The sequence below is a fragment of the Stenella coeruleoalba genome (assembly GCF_951394435.1).
Source record: "Stenella coeruleoalba genome assembly, chromosome: 1".
Lineage (NCBI taxonomy): Eukaryota > Metazoa > Chordata > Mammalia > Artiodactyla > Delphinidae > Stenella > Stenella coeruleoalba.
This window is the reverse complement of record NC_137169.1, coordinates 65,124,470-65,142,772: the sequence shown is the minus strand read 5'-3', so window position 1 is coordinate 65,142,772 and position 18,303 is coordinate 65,124,470. Positions and strand designations below refer to the sequence as shown.

Below are 18,303 nucleotides of genomic sequence, written 5' to 3'. Positions count from 1 at the left end.
AGGGATTGCATGAAATTTGTAGATCACTTTGGGTAGTACAAACATTTTAACAATATTAATTCTTCCAATTCATGAACATGGAATATTTGCCACTTATTTGTTTCTTCAATTTCTTTTGTCTACAGCTCACAGTTTCCAATGCACAAATATTGGGTTGGCGAAAAAGTTCATTTCAGTTTTTCCATGACATGGCAAAACCAGAACAAACTCTTGGTCAACCCAATAATTCTCCTCCTCATTTAAATTTATTCCTAGGTATTTTATTGTTTTCATGCAATTGTAAATGAAATTTTACTCTTGATTTCTCTTTCCAATAGTTAGTTGTTGGTGTATAGAAAGGCAACTGATTTTTGTATATTGATTTTATTTCCTGAAACTTTACTGATTTCGTGTATTAGCTTAAATATTTTTTTGGTGGACACTATAGGGTTTTCTATATATAATATCATGTGATCTGCAAATAGAGACAGTCTTACTTCTTGCTTTCTGATTTGGATACCTTTTATTTCTTTTACTTGTCTAATTGCTCTGGCTAGGACTTCTAGGTACCAAATTGAAAAAAAGTGGCAAAAAAAAAAAAAAAGAAAAGAAAAGAAAGAGAAAAGAAAAAAGTGGCAAGAGTAGGCATCCTTGTGTTGTTCCTAATCTTAGAGGAAAAGCTTTTGGCTTTTCACCAATGAGTATGATGTTAGCTGTGGGCTTGTCACATATGGTCTTGATTACATTGAGGCCTTCTGTAACCAGTTTATTGAGAGTTTTTATTACTAAAGGAGGTTGAATTTTGTCAAGTAATTTTTCTGCATCTATTGAGATAATCATGATTTCCTCCTTCATTTTGTTAATGTGGAGCATCACATTTATTGATTTGCATATCTTAAATCATACTTGCATCCCTGGAATAAATCCTACTTCATCTTGGTATATGATTCTTTTAATCTAGTATTGAATTCAATTTGCTAATATTTTGCTGAGGATTTTTGCATTTATGTTCATCAAGGATATTGGCCTGTAATTTTCTTTTCTTGCAGTGGCCTTGTCTGGCTTTGGTATCAGGGTCATGCTGGCCTCATAAAATGTGTTTGGAAATGTTCTCTCCATTTCTATTATTTGAAAGAGTTTGAGAAGAATTTGTATTAATTATTCTTCAAATGTTTGGTACAATTTCACAAGTGAAGCCATTTGATCCTGGACTTTTCTTCGTTGGGAGGTTTTTGATTACTGATTCAAAATCTTTACTAGTAATTGATCTGTTCAGATTTTCTATTTCTTCATGATTCAGTTTGGTAGGTTCTATGTTTCTAGGAATTCATCCATTTCTTCTAGGTAGTCCCATTTGTTGGTGTAAGATTGTTCCTAGCATCTCTTATGATCCTTCGTATTTGTGTGGTATCAGTTGTAATGTCCCCTCTTTCATTTCTGAATTTAAGTCTTCTCTCCTTTTCTCTCAGTTAGTCTAGTGAAAGGTTTGTCAATTTTATGTTTCAAAAAAAACAGCTGGTAGTTTCACTTACCTTTCCTATTTTTAAGTCTCTATTTCATTTATTTCCACTCTGATCTTTACTATTTCCATCCTTCTATTATCTTTGTACATAGTTTCTTCTTTTTTTTTTTTTTTTCTTTCTAATTCCTTGAGGTGAAAAGTTAGGTTGTTTGAGATCTTTCTTTCTTCTTAACTTAGATGTTTATTGCTATGGACTTCCCTCTTAGGACTGCTTTGCTACATTCCATACATTTTGGTATGTTGTGTTTGCATTTTCTTTAGTCTCAAGGTACTCTTTGATTTCCCTTTTGATTTATACTTTGACCTGTTGGTTGTTCAGTAGCATGTTGTTTAATCTCCAGATGTTGAATTTTCCAGTTTTCTTCTTCTAATTGATATCTAGTTTCATACCACTGTGTTTGGAAAAGATGCTTGACATTATTTCACACTTCTTACATTTATTAAACTTGTTTTGTGACCTAACATATGATCTATCCTGGAGAATGTCCCATGTGTACTTGAGAAGAATGTGTACTCTGCTGTGGTTGGATGGAATATACTGTAAATGTCTGTTAAGTCCTTCTAGCCTAATGTGTAGTTAAGTCCAGTGCTTTTCTGTCTGGATGATCTATCCATTGTTGAAAGTGAAATTTTGAAATTCCCTACTATTATTATATTGCTATTTATTTCTTCCTTCATATCTGTTTATATTTGCTTTATATATTTAGGTGCTCCAATATTGGGTGCATAAATATTTATAATTTTTATATCCCCTTGATAAATAGACACTTTTTTCATTGTATAATGACCTTTGTGTATTGTTTCAGCTTTTGGCTTAAAGTCTATTTTGACTAATATAAGCATAGGTACACCTGATTTCTTTTGGTTTCCATTTGCCTGCAAAATCTTTTTCTAATCCTTTACTTTCAGTCTAAGTATGTCTTTAAAGGTGAAGTGAGACTCTTATAGGTAGCATATATTTGAGTCTTTTTTTAAAAATTTCTTTCAGTCCCTCTATATCTTTTGATTGGAGAATTTAGTCCATTTACAATTAATTGTAATTATTGATAGCTATGGACTTACTGTTTCTATCTTGTTAACTATTTTCTGGCTGTTTTATAGTTTTTGTTTCTCTCTTCCTCTCTTCCTTTGTGATTTGATGATTTTCTGTAGTGGTATGTTTTGATTCCTTTCTTGTATCTACTATGGTTTTTGCTTTGTGGTTATCATGAGGCTTACATAAAATATTTTATACTTATAACAATGTGTTTTAAGCTGATAACAACTTAACTACAAATGCATACAAAAGCTCTATGTTTTATACTCACACACACATTTTATACTACAATGTGGTTTTTTTTTTGCGGTACGCGGGCCTCTCACTGTTGTGGCCTCTCCCGTTGTGGAGCACAGCCTCCGGACGTGCAGGCTCAGCAGCCATGGCTCACAGGCCTAGCCGCTCTGCAGCATGCAGGATCTTCCCGGACCGGGGCACGAACCTGTGTCCCCTGCATCGGCAGGTGGACTCTCAACCACTGCGCCACCAGGGAAGCCCACTACAATGTTTTTGATATCACAGTTTACATCTTTTTATATTGTGTATCCATTAACAAGTTATGTAATTATAGTTCTTTTTAATACTTTGTCTTTAACCTTTATACTATAGTTCTAAGTTATTTACCTACCACCATTACAATTTTAGAGTATTTTGAATTTAAGTATATATTTACCTTTACTGTGAGTTTTATACTTTCATATATTTTTATGTTACTAATAAGCATCCTTTTGTTTCAGCTTAAAGATATCCCTTTAACATTTCTTGTAAGGCTGCTCTACTGGTGATAAACTTTTAGCTTCTGTTTGTCTAGAAAACTTTTACCTCTCCTTCAATTCTGAAGGACAACTTTGCCACATAGATAGAGTTTCTTGGTCAGCAGATTTTTCTTTCAACACTTTTAACATATCATTCTACCTCATTCTGGCATGCAAATTTTCTGCTGAAAAATATGCTTATAGTATTATGGGGATTCCCTTGTATATAAGAAGTTGCTTTTCTCCTGCTGCATTTACCCACCTTTTAACTTTTGAAAATTAATTTTATGTGAGTCAGTATGGATCTCTTTACATTGATATTCTTTGAGCTTTCTGGATCTGGATGTCTCTTTGATTTTCCAGGTTAGGGAAGTTTTCAATCATTATTTCTTTGAATATATTTTCAGCCCCTTTCTCTTTCTTCTCCTGGGACCTCTGTAACATGTAAAAAGTACATTCTTTTTAATTTTTCTTCCTCTAATTGGATGAATCCCACTGCCTTGTCTTTGAATTCATCAATCCTTTCTTTCTTTCTTTTTGAATTTTCTTTTATTTATTTTTTTATACAGCAGGATCTTATTAGTTATCCATTTTATACATATTAGTGTATATATGTCAATCCCAATCTCCCAATTCATCACACCACTACCCGCCCCCCCACCACTTTCCTCACGTAGTGTCCATACGTTTGTTCTTTACATCTGTCTTAATTTCTGCCCTGCAAACTGGTTCATCTGTACCATTTTTCTAGGTTCCACATACATGCATTAACATACGATATTTGTTTTTCTCTTTCTGACTTACTTCACTCTGTATGACAGTCTATATCCATCCATGTCTCTAGAAATGACCCAATTTCGTATCTTTTTATGGCTGAGTAATATTCCATTGTATACATATACCACATCTTCTTTATCCATTCATCTGTCGATGGGCATTTAGATTGCTTCCATGTCCTGGCTATTGTAAATAGTGCTGCAATGAACATTGGGATGCATGTGTCTTTTTGAATTATGGTTTTCTCTGGGTATATGCCCAGTAGTGGGATTGCTGGGTCATATGGTAATTCTGTTTTTAGTTTTTTAAGGAACCTCCATACTGTTCTCCATAGTGGCTGTGTCAATTTACATTCCCACCAACAGTGCAAGAGGGTTCCCTTTTCTCCACACCCTCTCCAGCATTTGTTTTTGTAGATTTTCAGATGATGCCCATTCTCACTGGTGTGAGGTGATACCCCACTGTAGTTTTGATTTGCATTTCTCTAATAATTAGTGATGTTGAGCAGCTTTTCATGTGCTTCCTGGCCAGCTGTATGTCTTCTTTGGAGAAATGTCTATTTAGGTCTTCTGCCCATTTTTGGATTGGGTGGTTTGTTTTTTTAATATTGAGATGCATGAGCTCTTTATATATTTTGGAGATTAATCCTTTGTCCATTGATTCGTTTGCAAATACTTTCTCCCATTCTGAGGATTGTCTTTCCACCTTGTTTGTAGTTTCCTTTGCTGTGCAAAAGCTTTTTAAGTTTCCTTAGGTCCTATTTGTTTTTTTGTTTATATTTCCGTTACTCTAGGAGGTGGATCAAAAAAGATCTTGCTGTGATTTATGTCAAAGAGTGTTCTTCCTATGTTTTCCTCTAAGAATTTTATAGTGTCTGGTTTTACATTTAGGTCCCTAATCCATTTTGAGTTTATTTTTGTGTATGGTGTTAGGGAGTGTTCTAATTTCATTCTTTTACATGCAGCTGTCCAGTTTTCCTAGCACCACTTATTGAAGAGACTGTCTTTTCTCCATTGTATATCCTGGCCTCCTTTGTCATAGATTAGTTGACCATAGGTGCGGGGGTTTATCTCTGGGTTTTCTATCCTGTTCCATTGATCTATATTTCTGTTTTTGTGCCAGTACCATATTGTCTTGATTACTGTAACTTTGTAGTATAGTCTGAAGTCAGGGAGTCTGATTGCTCCAGCTCTGTTCTTTTCCCTCAAGACTGCTTTGGCTATTTGGGATCTTTTGTGTCTCCATAAAGATTTTAAGATTTTTTGTTCTAGTTCTGTAAAAAATGCCATTGGTAATTTGATAGGGATTGCATTGAATCTGTAGATTGCTTTGGGTAGTAGAGTCATTTTGACAATATTGATTCTTTCAATCCAAGAAAATGGTATATCTCTCCATCTGTTTGTATCATCTTTAATTTCTTTCATCATTGTTTTATAGTTTTCTGCATACAGGACTTTTGTCTCCCTAGGTAGGTTTATTCCTAGGTATTTTATTCTTTTTGTTGCAATGGTAAATGGGAGTGTTTCCTTAATTTCTCTTTCAGATTTTTTATCATTAGTTTATAGGAATGCAAGAGATTTCTGTGCATTAATTTTGTATCCTGCAACTTTACCAAATTCATTGATTAACTCTAGTAGTTTTCTGGTGGCATCTTTAGGATTCTCTATGTATAGTATCATGTCATCTGCAAACAGTGACAGTTTTACTTCTTCTTTTCCAATTTGTATTCCTTTTATTTCTTTTTCTTCTCTGATTGCCATGGCTAGGACTTCCAAAACTATGTTGGAATAATAGTGGTGAGATTGGACATCCTTGTCGTGTTTCTGATCTTAGAGAAAATGCTTTCAGTTTTTCACTATTGAGAATGATGTTTGCTGTGGATTTGTCATATATGGCCTTTATTATGTTGAGGTAGGTTCCCTCTATGCCCACTTTCTGGAGCGTTTTTATCATAAATGGGTGTTGAATTTTGTCAAAAGCTTTTTCTGCATCTATTGAGATGATCATATGGTTTTTCTTCTTCAATTTGTTAATATGGTGTATCACATTGATTGGTTTGCATATACTGAAGAATCCTTGCCTCCCTGGGATAAATCCCACTTGATCATGGTGTATGATCCTTTTAATGTGTTGTTGGATTCTGTTTGCTAGTATTCTGTTGAGGATTTTTGCATCTATATTCATCAGTGATATTGGTCTGTAATTTTCTTTTTTTGTATTATCTTTTTGTGGTTTTGGTATCAGGGTGATGGTGGCGTCATAGAATGGGTTTGGGAGTATTCCTTTCTCTGCAGTTTTTTGGAAGAGTTTGAGAAAGATGGGTGTTAGCTCGTCTCTAAATGTTTGATAGAATTCACCTGTGAAGCCATCTGGTCCTAGACTTTTGTTTGTTGGAAGATCTTTAATCACAGTTTCAATTTCATTACTTGAGATTGGTCTGTTCATATTTTGTATTTCTTCCTGGTTTAGTCTTGTAAGGTTATACCTTTCTAAGGATTTGTCCATTTCTTCCAGGTTGTCCATTTTATTGGCATAGAGTTGCTTGTAGTAGTCTCTTAGGGTGCTTTGTATTACTGCAGTGTCTGTTGTAACTTCTCCTTTTTCATTTCTAATTTTATTGATTTGAGTCCTTTCCCTCCTTTCCTTGATGAGTCTGGCTAATGGTTTATCAGTTTTGTTTATCTTCTCAAAGAACCAGCTTTTAGTTTTATTGATCTTTGCTATTGTTTTCTTTGTTTCTATTTAATTTATTTCTGCTCTGATCTTGATGATTTCTTTCCTTCTTCTAACTTTGGGTGTTGTTTGTTCTTCTTTCTCTACTTCCTTTAGGTGTAAGGTTAGATTGTTTACTTGAGATGTTTGTTGTTTCTTGAAGTAGGATTGTATTGCTATAAACTTCCCTCTTACAACTGCTCTTGCTGCATCCCATAGGTTTTGGATCATCGTGTTTTCATCGTCATTTGTCTCTAGGTATTTTTTGATCTCCTCTTTGATTTCTTCAGTGATCTCTTGGTTATTTAGTGATGTATTGTTTAGCCTCCATGTGTTTATGTTTTTTACGTTATGTTCCCTGTAATTGATTTCTTATCTCATAGCATTGTGGTCAGAAAAGATGCTTGATATGATTTCAATTTTCTTAAATTTACTGAGGCTTGATTTGTGACCCAAGATGTGATCTATCCTGGAGAATGTTCCATGCACACTTGAGAAGAAAGTGTAATCTGCTTTTTTGGATGGAATGTCCTATAGATATCATTTAAATCTATCTGGTCTATTGTGTCATTTAAAGCTTGTGTTTCCTTATTAATTTTCTGTTTGGATGATCTGTCCATTGGTGTAAGTGAAGTGTTAAAGTCCCCCACTATTATTGTGTTACTGTCGATTTCCTTTTTTAGAACTGTTAGCAGTTGCCTTATGTATGGAGGTGCTCCTATGTTGGGTGCATATATATTTATAATTGTTATTTCTTCTTCTTGGATTGATCCCTTGATCATTATGTTATGTCCTTCCTTGTCTCTTGTAACATTCTTTATTTTAAAGTCCATTTTATCTGATATGAGTATTGCTACTCCAGCTTTCTTTTGATTTCCATTTGCATGGAATATATTTTTCCATCCCCTCATTTTCAGTCTTTATGTGTCCCTAGGTCTGAATTGGGTCTCTTGTAGACAGCATATATATGGGTCTTGATTTGGATCCATTCAGCCAGCCTGTGTCTTTTGGTTGGAGCATTTAATCCATTCACCTTTAAGGTAGTTATTGATATGTATGTTCCTATTACCATTTTCTTAATTGTTTCATGTTTGTTTTTGTAGGTCCTTTTCTTTTCTTGTGTTTCCCACTTTGAGAAGTTCCTTTAGCATTTGTTGTAGAGCTGGTTTGGTGGTGCTGAATTCTGTTAGCTTTTGCTTGTCTGTAAAGCTTTTGATTTCTCCATCGAATCTGAATGAGATCCTTGCTGGGTAGAGTAATCTTGGTTGTAGGTTCTTCCCTTTCATCACTTTAAATATGTCATGCCACTCCCTTCTGGCTTGTAGAGTTTCTGCTAGAAATAAGCTGTTAACCTTATGGGAGTTCCCTTGTATGTTATTTGTCATTTTTCCCTTGCTGCTTTCAATAATTTTTCTTTGTCTTTAATTTTTGCCAGTTGGATTACTATGTGTCTTGGCATGTTTCTCCTTGGGTTTATCTTGTATGGGTCTCTCTGCACTTCCTGGACTTGGGTGGCTATTTCCTTTCCCATGTTAGGGAAGTTTTTGACTATCATCTCTTCAAATATTTTCTCGGGTCCTTTCTCTCTTCTCTTTCTGGGACCCCTATAATGCGAATGTTGTTGCGTTTAATGTTGTCCCAGAGGTCTCTTAGGCTGTCTTCATTTCGTTTCATTCTTTTTTCTTTATTGTGTTCTGCAGCAGTGAATTCCAGCATTCTGTCTTCCAGGTCACTTACCCATTCTTCTGCCTCAGTTATTCTGCTATTGATTCCTTCTAGTGTAGTTTTCATTTCAGTTATTGTATTGTTCATCTCTGTTTGTTTGTTCTTTAATTCTTCTAGGTCTTTGTTAAACGTTTCTTGCATCTTCTCGATCTTTGCCTCCAGTCTTTTTCCAGTGTCCTGGATCATCTTCACTCTCATTATTCTGAATTCTTTTTCTGGAAGATTGCCTATCTCCACTTCATTTAGTTGTTTTTCTGGGGTTTTATCTTGTTCCTTCATCTGATACATAGTCCTCTGCCTTTTCATCTTATCTTTCTGTGGATGTGGTTTTTGTTCCACAGGCTGCAGGATTGTAGTTCTTCTTGCTTCTGCTGTCTGCCCTCTGGTGGATGAGACTATCTAATATGCTTGTGCAAGTTTCTTGATGGGAGGGACTGGTGGTGGGTAGAGCTGGCTGTTGCTCTGGTGGGCAGAGCTCAGTAAAACTTTAATCCGATTGTCTGCTGATGGGTGGGGCTGGGTTCCCCCCGTTGGTTGTTTGGCCTGAGGTGACCCAACACTGGAGCCTACCCATGCTCTTTGGTGGGGCTAATGGCAGACTCTGCGAGGGCTCACACCAAGAGGTACTTCCCAGAACTTCTGCTGCCAGTGTCCTTGTCCCCACAGTGAGCCACAGTCACCTTCCACCTCTGCAGGAGACCCTCCAGCGCTAGCAGGTAGGTCTGGTTCAGTCTCCTATGGGGTCACTGCTCCTTCCCCTGGGTCCCGATGCACACACTACTTTGTGTGTGCCCTCCAAGAGTGGAGTCTCTGTTTCCCCCATCCTGTCAAAGTCCTGCAGTCAAATCCTGCTAGCCTTCAAAGTCTGATTCTCTAGGAATTCCTCCTCCCATTGCCAGACCCCAGGTTGGGAAGCCTGACGTGGGGCTCAGAACCTTCACTCCAGTGGGTGGACTTCTGTGGTATAAGTGTTCTCCAGTTTGTGAGTCACCCACCCATCAGTTATGGGATTTGATTTCATTGTGATTGTGCCCCTCCTACCGTCTCACTGTGGCTTCTCCTTTTTCTTTGGATGTGGGGTATCTTTTTTGGTGAGTTCCACCAGTGTCTTCCTGTCAATGCTTGTTCAGCAGTTAGTTGTGATTCTGGTGCTCTCGCAAGAGGGAGTCCATCAATCCTCTTTCACTAGATCTAATCTGCTATGAATCCCCTTATTGAATTTTTCAGTTCAATTGTATTCTTCAGCTCTATAAATTCTGTTTGATTTTTTTTTTTTTGGATATCTTCTATCTCTTAATTGAATTCTCATTTTGTTCATGCATTTCTCCTTGACCATGGTGAGCATCTTTATGACCATTATTTTGAATTCTTTACTAGTTAAATCACTTATCTCTGTTTCAGAAATATCAGTTTCTGGAAATATATTTTGTTTTTTTTTATTTGGAAAGTATTCCCTTGTTTCTCCTTCTCTTTTTTTTTCTTGACTCTCTGTATTGCTTTCTGTGCATTAGATAAAACAGCCATCTTTCCCAACTTGACAGAATAGTCTCATGTAGGAGATGAGCTTCATTAATCAGCCCAGCCGAACCTTCTGGTTCTCTCAAATCTTTGTGATTGTCCTAGCCACCATAGTTAGTTTAGTGGCTCTTAGTAATTGAAGGTGTACCTAGACCTGTCAGGGTCCCAAAGTGGAGGATCACAGTCAGAACCTAGATGCCAGTTGATTAGATGCTAAACCCTTAGGCAGCAGCTGGGAAAGTATGTAGATTATCCTTTCAGGGAGAAACTAGGAGGTGGCTTTTGCCTGCACCCTCTGCACTGAGCTAGGATGTATAGCCATGGTCGTGGTGGTGGTGGTAGGGCATTCCTTTACCATTTAAAAATGGATTCTTTGTTTTCTACAGTCCTGTGAGACTCATTTGTGCAAGCCCTATTAGAGCCACACAAAGGGGAGACCATGACTCGGGCAGCAGCTGCAGAAACTGGGGCACCACACAGGTGTATAAGCTCCTTCCAAAGAGATGTTGGTGACCTGCTCCCCTTGGGTCCATGGAGGACCACAGCTAGCTCCAAGAGTGTGCAAACCAGAAGCTGGAATTTTAGGCACAAGGTTGTAAAGTGCACAGTCAATCCCCTCCCAGGAAGAGACTGGAAAATGGGTGTTTTTGCCTGCTCCCTCTTTGCTAAGCCTGGGGGTATAGTGATTGCTAGCATATGTGCCCGTTAAGAACTGCTTCTTTGTTTTTTATAGTCCTGTAGAACTTGTAGAAAAAAGCCCCTTTGGCTATCAGAGCTAAGTGTTTTGAGGGGTCTGTCTCTTGGGTGGGAGCCTTAAAAGTTGGAATCCTTGATGTGCTGCCCAAACCCTTCACTCCTCAGGGAGAAGCTGAGAGTTGGGGGTATTGTCCTGATTGCATGGTGTTGTACCAGGGGTAGAGTTTATGGCGAGTGTGTTTCAGCCTTTCCTACCATTTCAACGTGGGATTTTCATAGTTGCCTGATGTGTAGGAGTCACTCAGCTTGTTTCCGGATTTCTCTCAGAGGAAATTGCTCCATGTGTAGCTGTACATTCAGTGCATCTGGGGGAGGAGGGAAGTTCAAGAGCCTCCTATGACACCATCTTTGTCCCTCCTGCAAAGGATTTCATATACATTGCTCTGAAGAACATATATAAATGGTAAATGAACACATGAAGAGATCTTCAATATTAATCAATAGGGAAATGCAAATCAAAACCATAGTGAGGTACCAATTCATACCCATTAGAATGTCTAGTATCAAAAAATGAAAAATAACAAATTTTTGTAGGGTGAGGATAAATTGGAACACCTGTGCATTGCTGGTGGGAATGCAAAATCACCACTGATTTGCCACTGTGGAAAACAGTATGGTGATTCCTTTAAAAGTCAAAAATTTGATTGCCATATGAGCCAGCAATTCCACTTCTACATATAATACTCAAAATAATTGAAAGCAGGGACTCAAACAAATACTTGCACACCAGTGTTCATAGGAGCATTATTTGCAATAGCCAGAAGGTAGAAACAACCCAAATTTCCATTAACAGATAAAAGAATAAGCAAAATGTGACATATACATACAATGAAATGTTATTCAGCTCTAAAAATAAATGTAATAATGAATCTTGACAATTGAATGCTAAGTGAAATAAGCAAGACACAAAAGGACAAATATTGTATGATTCTACTTATATGAGGTATCTAGAAGAGGCAAATTCATACAGACAGAAGTATGACAGAGGTTACCAGGGACTGGGAGAAAGGGAGAATGAGGAGTTATTGTTTAATGGGTACAGAGTTTCTATATGAGATGATGAAAAGTTCTGGAAATTGATAGTGATGGTAATTTCACAAAATCGTGAATGTACTAAATGCTACTGAATTGTACACTTAAAAATGGTTAAAATGGTAAATCTTATGTATATTTCACTGCAATTAAAAAAGTTTTAAAGCACACTTAAAATTTTACTATATTTTTTTTGATTCCTAGAGTTTGCAAATCATTAATAGGTTTAAATATCTCCTTCTCATAGAGGCCCAGAACAACATTTCTAAATTCCTAAAATGCTGCCTGAGATGCTGTTTCTGGTGTTTAGAAAAAGCAGTAAAGTTTTTGAACAGAAATGCCTATGTTATGGTAAGTAGCTTATTTTTATTTACTAAACTGCTTCTTTGCAAACCGAAACCCCATGTCTACATTTCCATCTCTAAAGCACTTGTGCATCAAGCAGTTGAATTTATCACCATGTTGTTATAAGAATTTGTGAATCCAATGCATCATTCAGGGCTATGTTTTCCTAGTTGAGACAGTAACTTAACTGTAGTTCATTATTACCTTCAATACCTTTTCGGAGAGGGAAAATACTATTTACCTTAGAAGTATAAAAATGTGCTAGATTGAAAATGATTTTGTTTGTATTTGACATAGTTTAGTGGGAGGAAAGCTTACCTAGTCTATGTTTCACTGTGAAAAGAAAATATTCTTCTAATTCTGGGATTTACATATTTTTAAGGAAGGGTCTATTTCTTTTTATGATTCTTATTTTGAAATGTGTGGGAACTGATAATGCATAGCTGAATTTGTTACTTATTTCCTATGGGAATATGGAGGCTTCTAAAGAGATTTCTTTTTAAATAGGGGATCCAAAAATATTATTCTAAAATTTAGCAGCTACAACCTTATAACACTTGCATATTATCACAGTGATATAGGGTCTGCATGGGTGATTCAAATAGTTATGGACATTCAAAGAGTCATTAATATACCTCCAGTGAGAATATTGTATTGAGCCTTTTAATCAATAAAGCAAGTGTATTAGAAGGCACTGGGTTTCCTGAGAGTAGTTTTTAATGTGAACGCTACAACATTTAACCCATTCAGCAACAAACCATAGCCAAAACACTTCAAAGACAGAAGCTGTGTCCTGGGATTTGAGACAAAGACCTACCTGTTTGAAGCTGTCTAATCCCCATGGAGTTAAGGGCAACTAGCAACCAAAACATACCTTATTGTCAATGACTCTGAGAGTTGTGCAGAGTTGAGGACACACACTGCCCAAGCCTCCCATGAACCCAACTGTTGGAAAAAGGAATGAGAATAACTGTGTGGGTGACAGAATTAATTCATGTTCCTGTCACTGGATTGTCTGTTGGTCTTGTTAAATTACGTTACTGACTCCAGAATAATATCAACTGTCTTCCTCAGATTGCAATATATGGCAAAAACTTCTGCAGGTCAGCGAGAGATGCTTTCAATCTGCTGATGAGAAATATTTTAAAGTAAGTAATCAGGTTGAGCATGGCAGTAGATGATTTGGTGAAGCTTTAGCATCCATACTTCACATGTTGGTGGTCTTATTAGACATGAATCTTATCTTTTATTTTAATAGATTTAAATCTTCACCTTCACACCATTAATTTCTTCATATGTTTTAGAATTATTGCTCCCATCATCCACCTATGCCTTTATACCCACTGGCACTTATTCATTTTTAGTATCCCCTATGCTCAAGAAATTCCCCACATGAACATTATCATCATGTTTCTGACTATTCCCCCCTCCCAAAATTGACAGAGTCTGAGTGAACAAAATCAGAGAACCAGTGCAGCCATCCTCAGGATTCAGGGTATCCATAGTCCTCGAATTAGAGAGAGAAATGCTGACACCACCAATAGCACCTGACAGCCTTACAATGCCATCTTCTGTTTACTCCATTATAAATAAGTCAGAAAATCATGCCTGGGTTCTAACTTCATTTCTTGCATTTAACAAAGGCCAAATAAAATTTCAGCAAAGACACATCAAAATGAACTCATGAATTATTTACTCTCATAAATTTCTGATAACAAATATAATTTAAACACAAAATTATACTTTCTTTTTTCTGATTCTCAGAGTTGCAGTTATGGATAGAGTGACAGACTTTGTACTAATCCTGGGGAAGATTCTAGTTGCTGGGTGTATAGGTAAGTAGTAGTATTAGTAATAGTAGTAGTAGTAGTAATAAGTTTAACATGTGCTTAGAAAAACTTCTTTACTACAAAAAGCTATGTTCCTTTGCAAATGCACAATATACATGTTCTGCCTTTTCACTCTAGGTGTCCTGGCCTTTCTACTCTTCACAGAAAGACTCCCAATGATTATCGTAGGACCAACATCTTTAAATTACTACTGGGTACCTTTGCTGGTAAGAGCTGATGTCTTAGTAAGTTTGGGCTGCTACAACAAAAATACCACAGACTGGGTGGCTTAAACAACAGGGATTTATTCCGCACAGTTCTGAAGACTGAGAAGTCCGAGATCAAGGTGCCCACAGATTCAGTTCCTGGTGAGAGCTTTCTTCCTAATTTGCAAAGGGACACTTTCTTGCAGTATCCTAACATGGTCGAGAGAGATTTCATCTCTCCTGTCTTCTCTTATAAGTGCACTAATCACATTCACAAGGGCTCCTTCATTGTGACTTCATTACTTCCTGAAGGCCCCACCTCCAGATGCCATCACTTTGGGGATTAGGTTTCAACATATGAATTTTGAGGGGACACAATTCATTCTATAGCGTCTGGGTAACATTGACTCTGATTTATGAGAAATGGCAAAATAAAAAACCAAAAAGGAATAGGAGAAATAATGATAGCTAACATGATTGGTCTTACTTTGAGGCCAAGCCTCATTCTGCTTTAGAGCTGGGGTCCCTTGGAAGCAACCCCTGAGACAGAGGATTGCATGCAGAAGGCTTATTATGAAGTGCTCTCCTGAGATACACTTGAAAGGAAGTGAGGAGGATAGGCCCAGGCAAAAGAAGAAGCTGACCCATGCGGCAATTATAGCTGAAGCCTCAGACATAATTACAGGAAATTCTGACAAAGGGACTAGGCCTCTGTATGCTGCATCAGGCAACCGCTGGCCAGGGGTTGCCCTCTGAATGATGGTGTAACCTTGGGTGAGGCAGTTCCCTGCAAGAGTAATTCCTAGTGAGCAAAACAGCTGAGTCATCAGCAGCCTACATACATTCCCAACAACTAGGGGATAGATGTGGCATCTGGAGAGGACCTGGGGGGAGCCCTGCGAGATCTATTACAGTATATTAACTCACTCAATCCATGTGTCATAAATACCATTATTACTCACATTCTCCCTTTCCCCACCAACAATCTTATGTAGGAAGCCCAGAGATGTTAGGTGACTTGTCGAGTGAGTGCCTGAGCTGTGATTAAACCTAGGCAGTGTATGCTCTTAACTCCTATGCTTTACTGCCTCAGTGTGCAGGATCCTAAATCTGGGATGTTTTTGGTAGGCACTGGGGATAGTGATAAGAAAATTGGCAGGTAAACTAGTACATTTTGTTTAAATCCCAGTACAAAGGCACTCAAAAACTTTATCATTGAATTTTGTACATTCCTATATTGAAATCTTTTCCAACACAGAGTATCTCAAAGCGTCCTCATCATGATTTTATTTAAAACTGCATTATTGTTCTTTTGGACAAGTTAATGGCATCTTCATTCTCTTCTCTGCTCATTTACAGACAGTCATGATTGGATCTTACCTAATTGCACATGGATTCTTCAGCGTCTATGCAATGTGTATTGAAACAATTTTCATCTGCTTCTGTAAGTTTTCAGTATATGTGTTTTCCCCCTCTGGTGGATAACCAAAAGATGAAAAGGTTAAGACCCAGTCTTTTAGCTGGCTTGTGGATTTGCTATGACCTGGCTGAAACTGCAAAACAGTTTATTTGGAAAGAGACATTGTCTAGTAGATGCTTTGTAAACGTTAAAGGTTCAGAGATGGAGTTTGCAAAGCACTGGAGGGTCAGGCATCATGGCATGGTGTTAGCATGAAATTATTTTAATTTCTTAATGTTTTCAAATTTATAATAATGATTGGCTTCTGTTGTGCTTTATTAACAACCGAAGACATAACTGGGCTTTGAGGCTGGGCTTTGGGGACTCTGAGGACAGCCTTTATACCTTCTGATAAAGCCAAGCTGGCAATGGTTTCAAAGACACATAGGGCCAATTCACACTGGGTAACACGATGACAAATAGATAGGATTCATAGAGAGGCATGTTTAGGAAATGGCTAGATCAACTCTGACGCATAGTGTTAAAATACTTCAATAGAGCTTTCATCACTGACTTCTTCACTGTGCTTCTATGTGGCATGTGCACCTCACGTATGCAGAATGAATATGTTTTCTATTAATACCTCATCTTTTTTTTTTTGCGGTACACGGGCCTCTCACTGTTGTAGCCTCTGCCGTTGTGGAGCACAGGCTCCAGACACGCAGGCTCAGCAGCCATGGCTCACGGGTCTAGCCGCTCCGCGGCATGTGGGATCTTCCCGGGCTGGGGCACGAACCCGTGTCCCCTGCAACAGCAGGCAGACTCTCAACCACTGCGCCACCAGGGAAGCCCCAACACCTCATCTTAAAAGCCCTGGAGAACCTAGTGCCCATCAGGAGCTTGATCTGTCCTTACCTTCAACCTAGATAACGTAGGGTCACAGGTGAAAGAACAGAACTTGTTAGCCCTACAACTAATACCCCCTGAGAGATTATTTCTCTGGCACATTGCTCTTAAGAGAAGCAGAGAAAACATTCTATGACAGGGCATTACTGAGTGATCTACTTGTATAAAATGAACAGTTTATTTTTTAGTGTAACTCACAGCACCAACTGCATGCTGGGGTCAGGAGAGGATATATATATATATCTCCCTAAAGCTACTAACTTTAGGGAGATATATTGAAGGAAAAAACGTTCTAGAAAATGGTTTGATTTTTTTTCTGAACATTTAACAAATCAATTTTCAATAACTGGACAAATTAATCAGGAGAACTTTGTGTACAAGTTAGCTCTTCCTCTGGCTATAAATGGAACTGGAATGTTTAATCTTTTCCTAGTGCTTCAGTGGTTTGTCAGGAAAAGCCATCTACAAAATACCACATGAACAAACTTCAGCTCAGGTATGAGGTGGAAGAAGGAGCATGGGAATAAGGTAGCTTAAGACACAGAAGAGACAGATCTTGAATGTTCAGAGTCTCTCCTTTCATCTCAAATGCTAATCATGGGAATGAAACTGGGAGAGCCCACTGGGATCTTCCTGATTCTTGTAACTGAAAAGTTTTCTCAAAATGCATCCTGGGAAATGTTTAGAACCTATCAGTTTCCAATCTTTGGAAGCTTTGGCAAATCTTGTAGATTTTAATTTTGACAGTAGATTTTAAATTTGAGCACTAAGAAATGTTTTCCACTCATCTATATTACTAATTGCCAACTTCTTGAAAAGCAGGTATAATTTCAGCCTTATTTAACACATTGTGTGTTGAATGTGAATAGTTTCTTTTTGGATGTTCTTGTCTTTGATAATAAAGAACAAGAGAAGCCAAATTGTATTCTTCTTCCCTCTGCAGCTGTTACTATGGGCAACATCTAACTTTGGAAAATTTTCTTCTTAAATGATACTCTAAGGCAAATTATGATTGTGTGGAACTGTACCTTTTTAAAAAATATATACCTCTTTATACCTATTTTCTTGACTGCCAGAAAACTGGTGATTTTAAAAATGCAAACCATTTGCAAACAAACACTTCATTTATAGAGACATAGCATCCTTTCAACATTACAAGGCGATGAGAATTCTGGTCCCAGGATGGGAAAAAAACAATAGTTGTAGATGATTATTTTCATTATTATGTGATTGATACCACAGTTCCTACCAATCCCTCAAAAGTAATAATGATATAAATATACGACATATGATATGTGATATAAGATATAGAAATATGATTAAGGAAAAAAGAACAAAAATGTTCAGCATCTATCATGTTCCCTTCTTAGCTTTTCATTTTGTATGTGGGGAAAGTCACTGTGAAATCTAATGTAAAAATCTAATAAACCAATAATCCAACCATTCCTAAGAGAGTATGATGAAAAATAACTTAGATTTATTCCATAAATCTGTGATTATGCTATATGGTTTTATATGATACTTCTTATCCTGTATTTCATAATAAATAAAGGCTAAAATAGCATAATATTTTTAATATACTAGTCAAAACAGTTTCAAGTTGCATTTATATATTTATTGAGATAGATATTATCAGCTGTGAATTATATGTATCTGCAGGAAATTTAATTCCATGCAAACTTCTCCTTGCTTCTCAGCATCATTCTCATGTTTGTCCCCAATCACCCAACAGATGTGTGCTCAGTGAATATCCATCATTTTATTATTAGCCTAAGCAAAGCAGGAATATAAACTCATGTATTACAG

At 37.1% G+C, this 18,303-nt stretch overlaps 1 protein-coding gene across 2 annotated transcripts in view; it reads left to right on the top strand.

Annotated features, from left to right (window-relative positions):
- The window catches only part of SLC44A5 (solute carrier family 44 member 5), a gene marked incomplete at its 3' end in the record, with an annotated part of 381,161 nt that overhangs the window by 358,995 nt on the left and 3,863 nt on the right, over positions 1-18,303 (top strand). For both annotated transcript variants that reach the window (XM_079943833.1, XM_079943832.1), the window contains exons 17-21: positions 12,060-12,163; positions 13,232-13,305; positions 13,922-13,992; positions 14,125-14,213; positions 15,552-15,636. In XM_079943833.1, coding sequence (XP_079799959.1) covers positions 12,060-12,163; positions 13,232-13,305; positions 13,922-13,992; positions 14,125-14,213; positions 15,552-15,636 — 423 coding nt within the window. The remainder of the gene's footprint in view (positions 1-12,059; positions 12,164-13,231; positions 13,306-13,921; positions 13,993-14,124; positions 14,214-15,551; positions 15,637-18,303) is intronic.